General features: G+C 60.3%; 1 protein-coding gene across 1 annotated transcript in view; it reads right to left on the bottom strand.

Moving 5' to 3' along the window:
• MLPH (melanophilin) overlaps positions 1 to 19,343 on the bottom strand; it is a 50,539-nt gene that overhangs the window by 3,688 nt on the left and 27,508 nt on the right. The window contains exons 8-27 of the mRNA XM_077151806.1: positions 19,040 to 19,274; positions 16,531 to 16,721; positions 15,747 to 16,042; positions 15,249 to 15,421; positions 14,850 to 14,922; positions 14,494 to 14,612; positions 14,385 to 14,401; positions 13,117 to 13,199; positions 12,878 to 12,928; positions 11,749 to 11,888; positions 8,647 to 8,758; positions 8,004 to 8,159; positions 7,731 to 7,898; positions 7,402 to 7,630; positions 6,774 to 6,874; positions 6,392 to 6,605; positions 5,142 to 5,297; positions 3,595 to 3,687; positions 2,670 to 2,747; positions 1,142 to 1,199 (exon numbers count right to left, since the gene is read on the bottom strand). Of these exons, the coding sequence (XP_077007921.1) occupies positions 1,142 to 1,199; positions 2,670 to 2,747; positions 3,595 to 3,687; positions 5,142 to 5,297; positions 6,392 to 6,605; positions 6,774 to 6,874; positions 7,402 to 7,630; positions 7,731 to 7,898; positions 8,004 to 8,159; positions 8,647 to 8,758; positions 11,749 to 11,888; positions 12,878 to 12,928; positions 13,117 to 13,199; positions 14,385 to 14,401; positions 14,494 to 14,612; positions 14,850 to 14,922; positions 15,249 to 15,421; positions 15,747 to 16,042; positions 16,531 to 16,721; positions 19,040 to 19,274 (2,743 nt within the window). The remainder of the gene's footprint in view (positions 1 to 1,141; positions 1,200 to 2,669; positions 2,748 to 3,594; positions 3,688 to 5,141; positions 5,298 to 6,391; positions 6,606 to 6,773; positions 6,875 to 7,401; positions 7,631 to 7,730; positions 7,899 to 8,003; positions 8,160 to 8,646; positions 8,759 to 11,748; positions 11,889 to 12,877; positions 12,929 to 13,116; positions 13,200 to 14,384; positions 14,402 to 14,493; positions 14,613 to 14,849; positions 14,923 to 15,248; positions 15,422 to 15,746; positions 16,043 to 16,530; positions 16,722 to 19,039; positions 19,275 to 19,343) is intronic.

The raw sequence follows: 19,343 nt of genomic DNA, 5'->3' as shown, positions 1-19,343 counted from the left end.
CCCTTTAACTCTGGGACCCGACCACGGGCCCCGGTGGTCCTGGCACGCTGCCCCTGGGGACAGAAGGTCCCTTTTGGGGCCACGGCTGCACGGTGGGCCTCGCACCCTGGTTAGCTGTCCATGCTCTACCAGGAGCAGGTGAGCCCCGCGGGCGGACACCAGCCCATCTCCACCTCTGCACTGCCCCGCAGGGCCCCTGCCTGGCTCGGGGCTTGTGCCCCATGGGTGGGGGGTGCCGGTGGCCGGTGACATCCGACTCGCCTGGAATCCGACACCACGGAAATCGGCAAACACTACAAATCAGGACTGTTAAAAAGATCGCTGTTGTGAACTGAGAAGAGCTGGCCACAGGCACGTCTCGGCTGCATGGGAGAGGACAGGCAGGATGGCCCGGGCGTGTCTGTGAGCCTCCGGGGGCTGCAGTGAGACCCCCTGGCCTCGGACCCAAAGGAAGAGCTTCGTGACTGGCCAAGTCCACCTTCCACGAAGCCAGTCGCAGGGTGGCCTCGAGGACCCCCAAACCCCCCAGCTGAGACGTGAGCCTCCATTTGGATTTTAGCCCACGAGGCCTGGTGGAAACCCCCTGAAGGGCTGCACCCGGTGGTCCTGCAGCCTCCCTGTGGCCCCTCCCCTGCCATCTCCTGCTCCACACATGACCCCGAATCCAGGGATTATCTGCCAACGGTACTGGGCACCAGCTCTGCTGTGGGCTGAGCTGAGTATCTGCAGGGAGCTGGGTGGGGGTGCAGCGAGGGAGCAGGCACAGGGTGGGTGGGGGGCCACGTGACTGGGGCAGACGGTGAGTGGCACAGGGACATGGGGAGATGTGCCCCAGGGGGTGGGGAGAAGCTCCTGGAAGGGAGGGGTGGGGAGGGCTCCCCATTGGGTGCAGCGGTGAGAAGGGCCCTGCACGCGCCGGGGGCTGGCACCACGAAGCCGAGGTGGGCAGGACGCAGGGAGCTCCTGTGGCCCAGGACACCCTCACAGCGGCCCCTGCACCCGGCCCGGGTCCCCAAGCGTGGCCGGCACAGCTCCCCCGGTGGTGGAAGATGGCACAGCACCCTGCCGGGCCTGGCTCCCCCGCCGTGCACCCCCTGCCATCTCCCAGGACCCCCGGGAGTGAGGGCAGCAGAGGCCTTACCTGCACTTTTAGGGGAGTTATCAAACTTTCTCCTTAGAAGATAGGGCACGGCCATTGCCTAGAAAAAAGAAAACGTCTTGGGCCTCAGCTAAATTGTAACTTTTAGGAACACTGGAGGCTAATTTTGAAGTTCTCATAATTCCTCCAGAGTCCAGTCGGGCCAGCAAGCTTGCAAGCTCTGGCAACTTCGGAGCTTCTAACAGGATGGAGATGCACGCTCTCAAGAATGCTTTCGGTGCGTGGCTTTTGGAGAACTGCTCACTTTGGGTGGGAGGGTGGCAAGAGCACACATTTCAGCCCCACAGACCTGGGTTCAAGTCCCAGCTCTCCCACCTAACTACTGTGTGAAACGGGCAATCGACTTGCCCTCTCTGAACTTCAGTCTCCTCGTCTGGAAAATGGGCCAGTATCAGTCTTTAACGGGCTACCGGGAGGTTGACTGAACCTGACACAATTTCCAGCTCCCCACGGTTATATGTCTCCAGACCTTTCCTTCCCTAACTTATCTTGAACCGGGAACTAATTTTCCTGTCAATTTCCTCTCTACAGTGTGATAAGAAATTCATTCTTTGATTTGTCTTTTCAGGGAAGGTGGAGAGAGGAAAATGGCCCCATTTCCCCATTTGTTCTTCCCAGGAGCGTGCCGGCTTGCTCTGTGGGCTGCACCTGGAGACAAGCTGCAAAGCTGCTGCCCGGCTTTGGGGCACGTCCCGCTGTGGCCCAGAGTGGGTGGAAAAGAGTTGACCCGAATGCCTGCCCATCAGGCTATGTCAAAATCAGACGGAATGATGGATTCGAAATACCTTTTCAACCTGTACAGAAATACTCAGTGTTGTTGCTTTAAGAGGAATGGGTAGTTCTTCATGATGGGGGTTGCTGGCCAGCAGGCTGGCCTCAGAACAGAGGCCCGGCTCCCAGGGTGACCGGAAAGGGGTCCCTGATAACACTCGTGACTGCCAGGGCCCAAAGCCAGGAGATGTGGCTCCCTCCAGGCGCCCTCCTCCCTCTGTGCTGCCACCTGCTAATGGGGCACTGCCATCCCGACAAGTGGTGGTGGGCATCTGCCCTTCTCAGCCACCAGATCTGCGCACATGGAGCCCTGCCCTGGTCTGCTGGGCCCAAGCAGGGAAGGGCAGAAGGAATGGGTGAGTCCAGGGACGACCGGGGCCGAGGGCTGAACACCGGCTTCCTCAGGCCTGAGCAGGGCCCCCTGGGGTGCACGTCTCCCCAGCTCCCCGAGGACTGAGCTGAAGCCCTCTGTGTGAATTCGCTTGATCAGATCCTTGCTTGCTTCCTCCCCTTCCTGCCCTTTTTCCCTCCCCTACTGTTTTTTCCTGGGCATTCCCCCATAAACACCTCCACATGCACCCTTGTCGCGGTGTTTGACTCTGAGGAGCCCAATCTATGAGCGCGCCCATGCTCTTAGGGTCTGCACACTTTAGCACCCCCATTTAGCACCCCACCCGGGTCTGCGGGTGGCCGTGGGCTGGTCTCGCTACCACCAGAGTCTGGAGGGAACGGCACGTACCTCGCCCTCATCTGAAGGCTCTGGATTTGGGTCCTCAGGAATCCGACCAAACGTCCTGGCAACCCGGGGAAGGAATATCTGGAGGACAAGGAAGAAACGTTTACAGCATTGCCACCTCATTACACCCGCAGCCAGAGGGTGGACGGTCAGGGGCCCAGCTGGACGTGCCAGAGGACGGCCTCATCAAATACTTGGCCAAGAGAGCTGGGATGGCTGCTCCAGCCTACCACACCAGTGCCTGGGGACTAGGGTGGTCAGACTTAGCAAATTAAAACGCAGGATGCCCACCTAAAGGTCAGTTTCAGATAAGCATGAACAACTTTCTAGCATTTAAGTATGCCCAAATATTGCATGGAATTTACTTCTACTAGAAGATTGCTGGTGGTTTATCTGAAGTTCAAATTTAACTGGGTATCCTGCACTTTGCCTGGCAACCCCATCTGGGGCTCCCCGACAGCACTTCAAGCTTCTAGCATTTTCCTCACGGGTGTGGTTGTCTGAAAGACCCTATCTGGAGTCAGCGGAGAATAATGTGGGTCTCAGAGCTCCAAAAGGTCTGCTGACCTGCTCCCCCATCCAAGTATCTTAGCAGTTCCTGTCTTAAAATGGCAGTTTATTAAGCCTCCTTACGTTGGTTTGCTTCTTTAGGACTTTAAAGTGTCTGTGTGTTTCAGATTCCCACGGCAGGGGCTGAAGGCCGCCTCGTAAAGAGCGAATGTCAGTTAGAAACACTGAGAAACAAGCCTGAAAGGATCCCAACGCCGGTGCGCTCTACCAGTCGGCCCGGGGAGCAAAGGCAGGCAGCTCAGGGAGGGGGGCAGTGCCTGGCCCGGGACCCTTAGTCTCAGACCCACAGGGACCACCATGCACTCTTGGCTGGGGGCACCCCCTGCCCCCCCGAGGCCACTTGAGCCCCTCCACTCACCGGGAGGTTTGACTTCCTCCGGGGCTTTCCTGAGGGTCTCACTGTGAGCCCCGCAGCCCTCAAGGCTGCAATCCTGGACTCAATATCTGAGACCTGGGAGGGCAGTGGACAGAGACACAGTCAGACAGACAGACGGCTGACACTCAGCTCTCCCCTCTCAAAGTCAGGGACCAGAAAGAGCCACGGCCGCCTGGTTCACTCATGGAGCCAATTTTACTTATGTTTGTCCTTTGCGTTGGCGTCCAAAGCAGGTGTGCTGCAGGGGCTCATCGTCACTCATCTCCCAGGTCGCTGGGGAGGAGTCGGGGTTCCTTGATGGCCACCCCCAGGTGAGAGGAAACGGGCTGTACATTTCCTGGAGGGGCGTACGGAGGTCTGGCCCCAGCAGGGCCTGGGGAAGGGGCAGTGGCTGGGCTCTAAGGGACAGACCAATGCGGATGGGGCAAAGGCTCCAGCTGCAGCTTTCCTGGGCTGATTCGAAGGCCTGGCGGACCTGACCCCTGCATCCCCTCTAGCACCGTGCTCGAGTCCTGCTCCCTCCACAGCTCCAAAGGAAGCCTCTGAACGCAGAAGCCAGGCCCCGTCACCCTGACTCAGACGGACCCCCAGATGTCCTGATTCTTCGCAGGCCCCCATGGCCCTCTGAGACCTGCCCACCTCTCAGGCCTCCCTCACTCCCTGGACCCCGCTCCAGGCTGAGGGCTGTATTGCTGACCCCGGACATTAAGTTCAGCCCCACCTCAGGGCCTCTGTGCTCGCTGGACTCCCACCCCCTGGAGTTCCCACGCCAGCTTCTCCTGCTAGCCCTTGAGCACCTGTGGGCCTCCCGCGTCACTGCCACAAATGGTCCCCTTTGTCCACCGAGTGGGTCCTGGGCATTGCCTGCCTGCTGCCCAGGTGCTCTACCCCAGAGGCCAGGTCCACAGCAGCCACGGCCACATCACCTGGGCCCCGCCCTACACTTGACACCCTGGAGGTCCTTCACAGTTTGTGAGTGCAAGTGGGGACAAATGACCGGCAAGGCCTGGCCTGCCCCCCCTCTTAATGGGAGCGGCTCCAGGCAACGAGGAGAAGTGGAAGGAGGCGCTGTGGGTGCAGGCGTGCTGTGGGGCAGCCCTCTCTTCTTGTAACTCTCCGGGGTGTGCCCAAGCCCCCCTGGCTGCCCCTGGGTGGCCAAATGTGACAGCACTGCCCTTCGGCCTCTGTTCTTTATCCGTGCACCCGTCACCCAGACGTAGCACTGGGCTCCTCGGCTCGGGCACCCAGGATGACGCCGGCCAGCACTGGGCCCTGGGCCCAAAGCACCGGGAATTGTGCGTGTGCCCCAGTCGGCTTGGTGCAGGGCACGACGGCAGCGTCCAGCCCCACTCCTGGCTGCGCACCTGCCCGCCCCTCGCCGTGGCACCCAGAGCAAAGGCAGAGTGGGGCTTCCCACAGAAGACCCCACACTCGTTTTCCACCTCAGGGCCCTAGAGAAAGCTCTAAGCTTGGGTCACTGGCTGTGGCCAGAATCCATGTAGCCACGTGCCCCGGGTCGGCAGCACTACCTCGCTCTCCGCCTGCTGGACCTCGGAGATGGCCACGGCCACCTTGTCCTCCAGCTGCGACAGCTCCTCGGCTGCGGTCCTGCTGGGCTGGGTGTCGTCCTGAGGACCCCAAAGCTCCGCTCCCTGCCTGGGGGCTGTGCCGGGGGCCGGGCTTCCCTAGGAAAGAGAGGCTGGAACTCAGCAGCGGCTGGACACCAGCTCTCCCCTGACGGCAGAGACGCACGTCTGCTGCGCCTCTCGCTCAGCTCTGATTGCTGCTCAGCCAGACGCTGGTCACCCCATGCGGCTCTTGTCCAGGTCCCTCAGGACCCACGGCTGACCCCTGGGCTGGCTGCCCATCCTGGGGAGGGCTGGTGACTCAGGGACAAGCTGCAGCATGGCTGGGTCTGTGACCCCTGCCCCGGTACCAGGGATCCCCACCAGTCTGCAGGAGAAGACGGCCGAGGGGCGGGTGTGGGAGCCCAGGGTGGGCGAACAGCCCCAGCACAGGGGGTGGGCTCGGGAGCCGAGGGACGGAGCGAAGCAGCCACCCCAGGTCGGAGGGGCCTGCACCTCCCTGCCCAGCCTCCCTCCTGTGCTCCCCACCCCGAGGGGCTGCACACACTCTTGGAGGAGAAGGCAGGAGCTAATCCAGGGCAAGACACTAAGCCACGAAGCCCATCCTATTCTCCTGCAAAAGGCGTCCTTCCCAGAGCCCGGACTTGTCCTGTGGGCCCCAGAACCAAAACCGAGAGGCAGGGAGGACAGGTGCTCGCTCTGAGGTGCAGAGGGACTTGTCCCGTCTTTATGACAACCTTGGGGTCAGAACTGTCCCCTTTCTACCAGATGAGGCGTCAAAACCCAGAGGGGCTGGGAGTTCCCTGATATCGCTCGGCAGGCGGCCACCCAGAGCTGGGTTCTAAGCCCGGACCCCCGGCTCCCTCCAGCCTGCATGTCCCATGGCTGCTCTCTGGGCCTCACTCCACAGAGAAGGGATGGAGCATTTTATTCCAACTTGGGGAGCACTTGGCCCTTCACACCTGGTCCTGTAAATTTAACGGAGCCTGCCTGGCACACTGGGCCCTGCCCCAATTCTGGCAAGCAGGCACTTCGCCCTGTGCCAGGGTTCCAACCGTGACCCACGTGCCAGGGCCCCCCCCCGAGGCCTCTCTCTCCGGCCGAGTGTGTCCTGGCACTCAGCCCCCCGTCAGAGCCGACCCCGCCTCGCCTCCCCCAGCAGGCCCGCCCCCTCCTGGAGACGGCAACCTCACCTCGCTCCTGTCCAGCTGGGCCTCTGCGGCCTGGACCCCCTCCTCCTCGGACGAGCTCCCCCCATCACTGATGTGGCTGGTCAGCTCCTCCAGCTTTCTCTTCAGGGTCTCCTCCTCCACGTCCGCATCTGTGAGCTGAAAGGAACGTGCTAGTGAGTTCACCTTCACCGGGGCAGCATAACCGCTGTGCCAAGGCTGGGTCCACGAGGCTCCCCTTTATCCCTAAGCCGGTTCCCCCAAACACCCCTACTGGGTCATCCCAGCCCTACAGAGCCTTGTGGTTGCAGTGCCTGGGGAAACACTGACACTGCCTGGGCCCTGGGGTGCACCCTGGAATGGCCTGGAGCCAGCAGCCCCCACAGAGCCCAAGGCCACTGTCTGCCTGGCATCCTCCTGTGCCAGGAGCCCTGGTGGCACCGGACACAGCTTCTCCCCTGCCCGCTGCAGCTGGGCTCCTGATTCCCAGAGCCTGGCCGGAACTGGCTGCAAAGAGCCCAGACGGGTGCTGGGCCTTTTGGGGATGTGCCGATAAAGCCGTGAGGTGCCACGGGGTGACTTCTACAACCCCATGGTAAGGACCTTCCCCACGAATCCCTTCTTGAGTTTGAGCCAGGAAAGTGTGTCTCCTGTTGAACTTGCTTCCTTTTCTTCGATTAAATTTATATCCTATTCGCTCTGAGCAGTAAGAAACTCAGAGTGAAATTTAGAGCTCGCCTCTGGTGAGAACCTTCGTCACGCTGTGGCATTTCTCTGCTTCCACTTCTTTGTCATTTTTGCAAATAGCTTTAGGCCTTTAATTGGAGCACAAACAAGGGGTGGGCAGAGGGAGTTTATTCAGAGGACGCGCGGTGCAAGTGCAGGGAAGTGGCTGTCACTGGTTTAAGGGGATGGCACGGCCCCAACTTCACCCACTGGGGCTTAGAGCCCTTTACCAACGGCCGCCATCACTCAGAGGGAAGCGGGTCTTGGGCTGCGGTTCCCCAGCAGCTCCCTGCTACCGCCTCCCTCACCCTGGTGTCCCTGAGCAGGTGCCAAGGCCCCGCAGGCGCGCACACGTGGGGGCGCCTCCCCCAGCCACGGGGCGCGGACGGCAGACTCTGCCCGTGAGACGCGCTGCGGAGGGCCTCGCTCCCCCAGCCCGGAGAGGTCACGAAACCTTCCCCGCGACCTTTCACAACCAAAACGGCCACAGTGGGTGACGGGACTTCATGGGCCCCCGTTCCGCGCCCCCAACCGGCCCTGGGTTAGGACGCGAGAACAGGGACCCCGCAAGTGCACCGTGCAAGCACGGGTGAACGAGGGAGGCCAGGTTTTGTGCCCTTTGCGTAACCGTGATCACCGTGCTTTCCTGGTCTCTTTTCTTTCGCCTGCTGGTGCAGAAGCCCCCGAGGTGTAGCTCGTGGAGCTGTGCTGGGCACTGGTCACCTCCACCTTCTTCCCAGGCTCCGAGCTGCTGGGTCCCGCTGATGGCTCCTGCTGTCCCAACTTCTTGCGGTTGGGAGCAGCTCTACTATGCACAGCGTGTGTCTTCTGGCAGCTTTTCCTCCGAATTAGTTTCTTTGAATCTATTTAGGGCTGGGTATAAGGCAGGTCATGGGGACGAACGTTTTACCGCTGGAGGCAGGAGCTGAGTGCCCGCCGGCCGGGCTCTGTCACCCTTTCCGCGTTGGAGGCGCCTGTGTCCCCGAGGCCTCTGCAGCACTGCTGGGGCACGGCGGTGCTTAGCACAGAGGCCAGCCGATTATTCCGGGGAATTACCGCTGCCCCCCTGGAAGAACTCACGGTCAGAGGCCATGATGGGGTAAGGCCCTAAGAGGACGGCAGTGGGCTGGGTTGTGTCCCCGGGACGGTGTGTGCAGTGCTGACCCTGCGCCTGCTCATTTCAATTTGGAATTAGGGTCTCTGTGATGGACTTAGGCTTCGGATCTCGGGGCGAGGGCGTTCTGGATTGGGGTGGGCTCTAAATACAATGGTCACTGTCTTTTTAAGAGCAAGCAGAGGGAACTGATGCAGTGGCCCAGGGAGAAAGGCAGGGGAAGGTGGAGAGGGGGGCAGTGCGCACAGCCACGGGGCCGAGGGTGGCGTCCCTGCGAGGCTGGATGCATGTGGAAGGGGCCCCCTCTGAGACTCGGGAAGGAGCAACCGCAGACGCCATGATTGTGGACCTCGGGCCCCCAGGGTGTGAGAGAATACATTTCTGCTGCTCTGAGCCCCGAGTTTGGGGTGGCTTGTCCTGGCAGCCCCAGGAAACTAACCCGGGATCCGACACGGACTCGGCGAGGGCCAGGGCCTGCTGAGGGCTGATGAGGGCATCAGCTTTGCTGCAACCGCCAGGGCACGTGACCTCGCCCAGCCTTCGCAGGGACCCTGTGAGGCAAACCAGGGCTTTGTGCCCCCCCCTCCTGGTCTGCAGATGGGGAAACCAAGGCCCCGGAAGTAGTGTGCTGAAGATCACAGAGCTGGTGAGTGGCCCGGCTGAGATCAGAGCCAAGAGGCCACTGCCAAGTCCCTGCTGTGCAGCCAGCCCCCCAGGGATGGGAGACAGGCAAAGCATCACAGGAAGAGGAGAAAGTGGTGCTGGGCAAGAGGCTGCCGTTGCGACTGCTGCAGGATCCATGAGTCACAGGATGGAGTTTTCATCCCAGACCCACTAGAAAAAAGACTGACACGAAAACTTGAAAACCTCATCTCAGAGACTGCGCATGAGGAAACTGCATTCGATGTCACGCTGTCAGGCACCAGATTAGACGGGGAGATGGGCCGGTAGAAATGCACCCCCGGGAGGGGCCACAGGCAGCCAGGGACGGTCAGACGCTGAGCGTCCATGCAGTCTCAGGCCACCCTCTCCGCTGCCTGAGGCTCCGGTCCCTCTCGCCTCCCCACCAACACTGCCACTCCTCTTGGTCCCTGTTGCCCGCTCCACGGCCACCAGGACAAGCCTACTGGCGTTTCTCCCATGTGTGACCAACACAAAACCTGCTCTTGACCCGCTGCCCCCTCCGGGCCCTTTTCAGCAGAACTCCTTGTAAGAGAAGCCCTCCTGGCTTGCCGAACCCAACTGCTTTCCAACCTCAACTTTATAAAAGAAACATTCACGAAACACATGGAAGTTGAAGGAATGGCAAACTAGTGCAATTATCTGTGTTCCCTCAGCTCAACAATGGTCCTTTCGCCATATCTGTCATCCACCTGTGTGCGTGTGTGTGTGCGTGCATGTGTGTGTGCGTGAGTGCGTGTGCACACCTTTTGATGACCATTGGAGATAAACCGCAGGCACAGCTCACCGCATGCTTGAGGCTGCGTCTCCTCAAAACAACGAGGAAGAATTCCCTAAGAACAGACCCTCGCATCCACCCTCAAGCGTCCTGGATTTTCCCTCAGAATGCTTTGCACGTCCTTCATTTTTCCCACACCAGCGCCCGATCAGATAACCTTTGTGCTAGGTGTTTTAGCCTCCTTTAACCTGAACCAGTCCCCTCCTTTTTTTTGTTTTTTTAAATGACTGACTTCTGCAGAGTCCTGACACCCGCCTTTGGGACTGTCTCACGTCCTGGGTTATTCCAACTGCCTTCCCTTGCTGGCCTTTCCCTTATTTCCTTTTTCTGTAAATCACTGCAACCTGTTCTGCCTCGAAGCTAGGGCATTGGGCTTTTATGCTCTACCCCCTCAATACACCCTTGTCAAGGTCAGCGATGACCTCTGTGCCTTCACCTAACGGGGAATTTTTGTTCTGACCCCACTTGGCCTGCCCGAGCAGCAGCCATCCCCATGCACACTGACACTCCTTAGCTGGCACCCAGGAATCCTCTCCCGGCTCGCCTCCCCTCCTTGGCCGCCCTCCTTGGCCTCCTGCTGGCCCTTCCGTGTCCCAGGGCTCGGTGCTGGGAGCTCGCCTGCATCTTGTGGCCTTGACTACCAGCCCAGTGCCAACTCCCAAGTGCTGTCTCCAGCCTGGGCCTCTGCCCTGAAGCTCATCCACCCAGGGCCTTCCCCGCGTCTCTGTGTGTGCCCAGCAACCACCCCCAACACAGCACGCCCCGCTGAGCCCCATCTCCTCTTCCCCACGCGGCACCCGTGGGCGTCCCACCTCAGCGGACGCAGGCCGTCCTCCAAAGCTTGTTCGGGCCAGAACCCCAGCGGTCCCTGCCCCTCTCTGGCTCGCTGCGAATATCCGTTCCTTGTGGCGCTGCCTTCGCAAGGTGCCCAGACCCTGCCTCTTGCCGCACCCACGGCTGTCCCTGGGCAGAGCCGCCGCTTTCTCCTGCCTGGGTTATGGCGCAGCCTCCATCCCTCGCCCCCTTCACTACCCTGGGTATCACGGCCAATGTGGTCCTCGGAGCTGCAGCCCCTTAAGAGCACCCTCTGCTCAACCCCCTCCCCCAACCCCCCCCCCCGCCCTGCCCCCAGAGTGAAGGCAGAGTTCACAGCCTCGCTGCGTCCCGGGCAGCCCAGCCTCCACCCCAGGCCTTGGGCCTGGCCGCTCCCCCCTCTGCCTGGGACGTGTCCCCAGAAAGCCGCACCTCTTCCCTCTCTCAGGGAGTGTCTCCCCTGCCCAGGAGGAGTAGCCAGCACCCAGCTAGGGTGTGCCCCTCCCCCAGCCCACACCTTCCTTGCTGTGTGTCTGTCCAGGTTCCCGCCCCGACTGCACCCTGCTTGTCTGGCGTGCCTGCTCGCGTCCTGCTGTGAGCCTGATGCGCCGTCTGAGGGTGCGGCCCCGGGCAGGGGACAGATGCGAAGAGGGGGGCCCGCCTGCGCCCATCCACCCATCCTGTTCCAAGGGCTTTTCTCCGGCCCCACAAGCAGACTTGGAATGTGGGAGGCGCAGGCCCCCAGGAGCTTCTCCCCGGCTCCCCCCGCAGCTTCTGCCCCCATGTACCCCTTGGAGGGCAGCACCCTTTGCGCACCCCCAAAGCCCTCCAGGAAGCATGGCCCACGTCTCCAGAAGTTACGGAGCCCATGGCTACCAGGCCAGCTCCATCCCACCCTCCCTCGCCCTCTCCCCTCGGGTCACAGAGGAAGTTGTTCACAGTCATCCAATTTTCTATCCCAATGAAACCTATCAAGAGGGCTGGCCAGGGAACACGCAGGGCCTGTGATCCTAGAGACAGACGGACACACAGCTGGGACACTCTCCGCCAGGAGAACTGCCAGGACTTGGGGCTGGCAAATCCTATGGGATCCCGATGCCCAAACCGTAACCTGGGGGGCGGGGATGGGGCAGGGCGGGGCCCCGAGACCCAGCCGGGGATGGCCCTGGGCTGAGGGGGAGCGGGGGGCCCTCGGAGCGGCCTCCCTCCTGGGTCAGTGACTTCACACCCAGCAGACAGGACACGCCCAGCATGCACACATGCACATACATCCGCGCACGTGCAAACACCTGCGGCACGTGGGCTGGGTGGGAAGGCCCTGAGCTGGCTCCCTCCTGACGCCTGCAGGTGCCAGGCCCTCAGCGCCCAGGACCCCCAGGGCTGAGTCGCTCTTTGCTAGCGCCCTGGGGCTGGGATTTGAGTGGGGGGTGGAGGGGGCCAGGGGAGGGGGCACGACAGGGCCAGAGCAGGGCCTCGGCCAAGGCCTTCACACACAGGGGAGGGTCTGGGGTGCTTTGAGGGGTGCCAGTGTGTGGGGGGGAGCGGGGGGGAGCGGCAGGTCTGGAGACACCTGCTGGGAAGACAGACAGGGACAGGGCCAGGGCGAGATGGGGGTCAGCAGGGGCTGGGCCGGGGGCCACGGGGCCCACACTGGGGCTGCTCTGACATTGACCCTTTCTCCTAGGGGGCCACGGTGTTGGGAGGGTCCCTTCCCGGCCTCCTATGGCAGGAGCCCCTCCTGCTTCCAGGTGCCCCTGGCTAAGGCAGGGCTCAGCCCCTCTAGGGGAGGCTGGCCTTGGGGAGACAAGGTGGACGGCCCCTGGGTGCAGGGAGTGTGGGCTGGAGGTTAGTCCCCACCTGCGCCCAGGCTGGGACCCCACAGCCAGACCCATGGCCAGGCTGGCACAGGGAGCAGATGCCAGCCTCCTGCCCTGCCCCCTCACCACCACTCTGTCCTCCTCCTGCCCTGCCACTCCCAACCCCCTAAGCCGAGCTTCACTACAGAGCTGCTGTTTCCCTGCTCCCAGGAGAGAGGGCAGTGACAACCTAGGCTGCTGCAGAGAGGATGGCCGACTGCTAGGTATGCAGTTGTGAAATGGGCAGGGGTGGCCCTGCTCCCTGGGCACCCCCCGGGGCTGTCTGTCTATCTGTCTTTCAGGCACACAGACATGCCCACGCCCCTGCCTGAGGCCAGGGGATATGTACTGAGTGCTCCCCAAAAGGTGGCCCTTGGGTGCGGATTGCAGGCTCATGAAATGGGGAAGGACACCCCAGCCTAACTCACTGGCCTGGACCTGGGGCAGCTGGAGGCAGAGGGGCTGCATGGAGTTTCCTGGGTCCTTCCCTGGCTCTGGCTGCCCAGCCGGACTCTCGCTCAGCCCAGCTCAGAAGCGGTCACCCTCGCGCCAGCCCTGAGTTCCCTCTCACACTCTGCTCAGCCCGCAGCTGCCTGCAGGGGACAAGGGACCTCACCCAGCGCACTGTGGTAACCGGCCCTGCTCCTGAGCACAGCGCCCACAGCTCCTGCTGATACGCTGCGGACCCAGGACACTCTGCCCCGGCCAGTGCATGGCGGCACCTCAGCCTCCTCTCCCAAGTGGCTGTGGGCACCTTGCCTGGCCAGCCCTGCGGTGTTACCTTGGCCAAAGGAGGCACGGCCAGTTTCCCCAGGGGGTCTGTGGGCACTTGACAGCCGACCTGTGCTGATTCAGCTTAAAGGTCTGCAGGAGAGGAAGAGAGAAGTGGGGGGAGGACCTGTTCCTACCCACCTTGGATGTGCCACATTTCCCAGGAGTGCAAAAGAAGACAAGGAACACCATCCACAAGAGCCTGGAAAAGTTCACTAAGAAACTCCTCTATGGGCCCCAGGGGTCTGGAACACCAAGTAAAACCTGAGTGTGGTGCCAGGAGAAGGAGCAGAAAGAATAAAGCAGGAACGCCGAGAGACCCCACAAGACAAGGAGCTGCATCCTGGAGGGGGGGTCCCTAGTGGTGGGCAGCCAATGCCGCCAGCACAGAGAGGTGTGAATTAATTATGCCATGTTGACCAAACTGAGAAGCAACAGCTAGAAGAGCCTCAGGTCCTAGTGGACCAGGTGATGTGCCAAGTGTTAACCTAAAGTGACCGAAAGCAGAACTTCCTCGCCCCTTGAGTCATCAGACTCTTGAGTCACCAAAATCTATTAGCTTCCAGACCAGACAAGAGAAAATCAATTCTTTGGGTTTTCTTCACAGCCCTGCAGATGCTTCTTTCCTGTCCTTAACGGTCTCATTTACGTGCACCTTGTTTTAAAAGAGAGAAACGTCACTTTGAGAGTGTTAAGATGCTTCTGCCTTGTGCAGCTGGTAATTAACTTGATGTTGGATCAAGGGCTTCGAGTGGGCAGCCTGCTGGAGAACAGTACAAACTGAGAAATGTCAAGAGGAAGCTTTAGCCCACGACTCGAGTGGCCACAGGCCATTGATGCTTCCTGCAGTCCATTCAGCATCTGTCTGTCCGCAGAGGTGCCGCTCACAGCCTTTGTCACCCCGCTAAACGCAATGTGCGTCACCGTGTGACCCCCCGCTACAAATTCAGGGCATGATGAGAGTCTCCCCCACCCCCCAACCAGTGCTGGACTCAGCCTGTCACTGTGAAATGTCACATCCAGAACAAAAAGAAAAAAACAACACCCCACAATGATCAACTGGAAAGTTCTCATCTCCCTCCCCAAAGGCAAAGGGGGGTGCAGAAGGCTCGGGTGGTGTGTGTGTGTGTGTGTGTGTGTGTGTGTGTGTGTGTGTGTGTGTGTGTGTGAGGGGGGCAGGTGGGCAGGAGTGGGGGGTGAGGGGGCGGGGGGTAGAGGCCATCACAGGTGGCAGTGAGTCCGCGGGGATTGGCGCTGCTGTCCCAGCCAAGTCCTCACGGTGAAGGACAGGGATCCTCCAGGATAGCACAGACGGGTTTACTGGGGTGCGGGATTCCCCATCGGATTGAGAGCTGTTAGACCCCCTTGCACCTGCCCCCAGGGGCACCTGCCTCTCGGAGCTCATTAGTAACCTCAATGAAAGCTGGGTTGACGCTTCTTCCTTCTGCCAAAAGCAGCTCGTGATAAGGCGGTAGCGGCGCAGGTGCTCTCCCGGGAGACGGGGGCCTGCGGGGAACCCACACATGGGAGCCAACTGCCCGCGCCAGCCACACACACCCAACGAAACCCCACGGATGGCGGCTGGTACCATCCGAGACCCACTACGGTTAAAATGAACGCCCACTTGCTCGGGGGCTTTCTCGGGGAGTCTGGACGGGTGTCTGCTCGGGAACCTGGCCTCACCTGCCCAGGGCGGCGGGCACCCTGCGTCCTGCTCCTCCCTCCACAGGAACCTGGCCTCACCTGCCCAGGGCGGCGGGCACCCTGCGTCCTGCTCCTCCCTCCAGCTCCCCCTGCAGTGCTGCACCGGTGTGGCCTGGGTTTGCCACAGCAGCCCCGGCGGACCGAGACGGAGGCTGTCACGCTAACGGGGAGTCCCTGTGCTAGAATCCACGCTGCATGTGTTACCGAGTTTCTAATTTTGCCAGGTCAAGAGCTTCCTGAAATCAGACACTGCGAGTCTGGTCTCTGTCCCACCACCTTCCGATTAGGGGCCTGGGAGCCCCTGGTTAGCCACAGCCTGGGGGTCAGGCCCCATCCTGGTGACACTGGCGCCCCCCACCCCCGGCCCTCGCAGGGGCCACGCTGGTCTTTCCCTGCTCTGAATCAAAGGCCCCATTCTCGCATTGGGGCCTTTCTCACCCTTACACGAAAAGGGGTTTTCAGTCAAAGACCTGGGGCCGCGCCAGGCGAAGCAATGTGGAATGGGCTGCTTCACTGCGGACCTTCTCAGAGCCTCCATGCACAGGCGAAATCCTAGAGCCGTGCGCTCCTTAGGCGAAGCGGCCCCTCGCGGGTCAGCGTGGCCTTCTGGCCTGGGGCAGGGGGAGAGCAGGAGGAGAGCCAGCTGTGCCCGAGGATGCCCGCTCTGGAGAGGCAGCTGCACGGGGCTCACAGGCTCCTCAGACACTGTGGGCCAATCAATTTTAGAAAAACAACAAAAAACTCCTCCTGATGCCCTGAAAAGCCGTTTTTAAGAAAGACTCTTTTTAAAAGTCTGGTGCCCACTTTCAGCAGACCATTTCTTGGGGCTCAGAAGGGAAGTGAAGTTGAGGTTGGAAGAGCCCCTAGACTTGCCTATATCCCTTAGACTCCCCTGACCTGCCCGCTCCTGTTTGCAGGTGAAGCGTTAGCCCAGACCTGGGCCCGGTGCCGGGGTCTTCCACCCCGATGCCCCCAGGCGGTGCTGTGCAGCCACTGTCAGGGGTTAGCCCAGGCCTCGGAGCAGTCCCTGGTTTGTAGCCCAGTGGCCGCAGATGGGGAGCTTGGGTTCTGGGGCGTCCAGGCGCCTGCAGGACAGAACTTCTCCGCCAGGGGGCAGCCCTGGCCCGTGCTGGGCTCCTCCTGCCCCCCCACATCTGTGTCTCCAATGGCAGCTCCACCTGCCCCCACACCTGCATCTCCAATGGCAGCTCCACCTGCCCCCACACCTGCGTCTTGAATGGCAGCATCCACAGGAGTGAGGCCTGCTCAGATTTCAGTGAGCCTGGATCACTCAGGCCACGCAATGCTCATATAGAACAACATTGCCTTGCCCCTAGGAAGTATTTGCTCACATTTTTAAAAAGTGTAAATGGAATGACAGCGTAAATGCAGGAAGAGGAACCTGTGGTATTTCACGCCAAAACGTGACAAATTAATTCATAAATCAGTGTCTGTGAATGAGTGATTTTTCAGTAATTTAACAGGTTTTGAGTATTTGGAATTAACTGAACTTTCTTAATTTTCTTAAATTTCTGAAGCCTGCTAAATATGAAATAACATTATTTCCACCGACTGTTAAGGCAACATGGACCGTGTACATTGTAGCAAATCCTACAGCTTGGTGACTTCTCTTCTGTCCCTTCAGTAGGCTTGTGCAATTCTACAGTTTTAAAATACAGATAGATGTAACTTCTCTAAAACGACTCGGCTTTCAGGTAAAAGGGTTCCACCCAAACAGAGAACACAGTTCATTCTTTCCAGCCACCGTTACCTGACGCTCCGATGAGGTCCGCCCTTCCCACTCAGCAGGCTGCGAGGCCGGCCCACCAGCCTCAACGGTTTCCTCCTCCGTAATGACCCCGTGGGCCAGGCCCTGGGTGCAGAGCTGCTCGGCGCTGAGGCCACGCGAACCTTGGGAGGAAGAGAAGGTTTGAATTACTTGGAGGCAAAAGGCTGAGAGTCAGCACACGTGCTCTCCAATGAAGGAAAATGAGAGATTTCAGAAACGGAAGCCATCATTATTCCTTTGATGTTAAGAGACCGAAATTCTTAAAACAAGAATGGGACAGAGATTATGTCTTTACCCAGGACCTTTAGGAAAACAGCAGGCCTCACCCCGGCACTCAAGGTAGGAGTTGAACATTAATGTAACACAAACAGAGCATGCCTACACCACAGCCAACTGCACGTGTGCGGGGAGTGGCGGACACGGGCCCAGGGATGTGTCCCTGCAGGGGTGACTTTCGGAAGCTGGTTATTTGGGTGCTAGGCTGGCAGCTTGCAAACCTTTGCGTGCACGTGTTGCCCAAGGTGTGGCTTGACAGGCATATTCCTGAGGCTCGGTGGGGGCGGGGGGGGCGAAGCTCATTATCATCCCCCCTCCCGAGAGCCGGAGGCCCCCCCCCACTCAGTGCTCAGGCCGACACGCACACACAGGGGCCCAGCACACGAGGCAGCTGCCCAGGAAGCAAGCACGTGGGAGCTCCTTGTTCACGTGGTGTACTGGACAGGGACTGAGAAGTCTGCGGCCGCTCGAGGGGGTCTGGGGGAGGACCCTGAGCTCCAGATGAGACCCTAGCCCTGACTGACACCTCACCATCAGCCTGGGGGACCCATGGGTTGGGCTCCTCCCATGGAAACGTTAAGATGATAAGTGGTGGGGTTTCAGGCCACTGAGCCGGGATGATTTGTTACACGGCACTGGGTAACTGAGACAACCTCACAACAGGAGGATGAATTTTACAATGGTGGGATGAGCTGCAGATTATTAACCCCTTTCAACAATGAGGAAAACTGAGGCACAGAGAAGGTAAGCAATTTGATCAAGTAGCGTGCCACATTTCATCAAATATCAGACCCTGTTGATCGCCTGATGCATTTGGAGAGCAGTAACACTGCCCTTTAAACTTTGGTGCACTGCTTTCTTACTTAGCACACTCAAATAAGGCACTCCCAAGCTGAGATACTAATAGGTGTAAAACGTGTCTTAGAGTCAGTTAAGTAAGGTAGCTGATCTATCGGCAGAGCTGAGCTTCGGGCTCTGAAGGGCCTGACTGCAAAGCTTTTCTCAGCATGAGGGAGGCTCCCTCCGCCTCCCCACCCCCGCCCCCTCCCTCCTGATGCTCAGGAGACTCAAGGCCCAAGAACTTGTCCGTGCAGATTCATCCCTTTGTTCTGTGGGCAGAAGTAAAGCTGTGTCTCCCCCCTCCCCCGAAAAGCCCCAGGACCTAATCAGCAGGTGGGTCATGAGGTCTGATGCCTGTAAGGACTGAGAAAGGAAAGCAGGAAGCGGCGGAGCTCCCGCGCGGGGAGGCTGCGTGTCCTCGTGACTGTCTTGGCTCTTACACTAATGGGGTGCCTGAACTCCTGAACCCCGTGTCTGCACTCCCACAGGGCACAGGAAGAACAGAGCAATTGAAGGGGGACAGCTGCAGATTTCATTACGGAGCAAATCTGTCTGGCCACAAAATTAAACTGAGCAAATTTAGCTTCTCAGCCTGAAGGGCCTCTTGCGCTCGCTGGCTCCCCGCACACGTCACGTTAGGTGGGCCCCTGCAGGCAGACGGGAACCAAGCAGGCAGCGCCCAGCAGGGACTGGCTCCATGGCTGTCCACGTGGGACAGTCCCCTTCATTTTGGGAGAAGCTGCACGTCCCCACCTGCACCAGACCCACGTCCTCCTCGGCTTCCAGGCTCGGCTTCCCGGCCGGTGAGTGGGTGCCAGAGCGCGGGTTGTTGCCCCTTGGCCCACCATGTCTGCATGCCTGGCAGGCCCCTGCCCCTTGTGGGGGACTCCGGGGACCCTAACTGTGTGGTTTCAATGGTGCCCCCACCCCCAAAGAGATGTGTTCAAGTTCTACCCTCGGCGCTGCTTGGAAATAGGGTCTTTTCAGATGGAATTAGGCAAGTAAAACCAGGTCACCCTGGAGGAGGGCGAACCTTAGTCCATGTTGCCCGGTGTCCTTCTAAGAAGAGGGACATTTAGTCACAGACACAGAAGGTCACGTGGCAATGGAGGATGGAGGGACACACCCCAAGCCAGAATGCCCCGGGCACAGGTGTGGGACAGACAATTCCCGGCAGACCCAGGGGAGCTGGCCCTGGGGACACCATGGTTTTGGATTTCTGGCCTCCAGAACCATGAGTGGACACCTGTCTGCTGTTTGCAGTCCCCAGTTTGGGGTGCTTTGTTACGGCAGACACGGACGACGAGGGGCTGACGACACCCACCAGGAGTGCTGGCTGCCCCCAGAGCCACCTGGCCGGCGTCCCCAGGCAGGCAGGGCTGGGCGGCGGTGTCCTGTCCAGCAGGCGCAGGGCCGTCCCTCTGCTCTCCTGGCCCGGGGGGGAGCCCAGGGGCCCCGGCATTGGCCTTGCCCACAGCCACGGCCTCCATGGCCTCGCCCACGGCCTCCGTGGCGTCCCACGTGGCAGCGTCCTCTCTGCACAGCTCATCTGCCAGGGACTGAGCACACAGGGACGTCAGCCTCAGGGGTTCCTGGGGAGGCGGCAGCCCCCGGGGAGGGGCCTGGGC

This window comes from Tamandua tetradactyla, chromosome 3 (assembly GCF_023851605.1).
Source record: "Tamandua tetradactyla isolate mTamTet1 chromosome 3, mTamTet1.pri, whole genome shotgun sequence".
Classification (NCBI taxonomy): Eukaryota; Metazoa; Chordata; class Mammalia; order Pilosa; family Myrmecophagidae; genus Tamandua; species Tamandua tetradactyla.
This window is presented reverse-complemented; position numbering and strand designations above follow the sequence as displayed.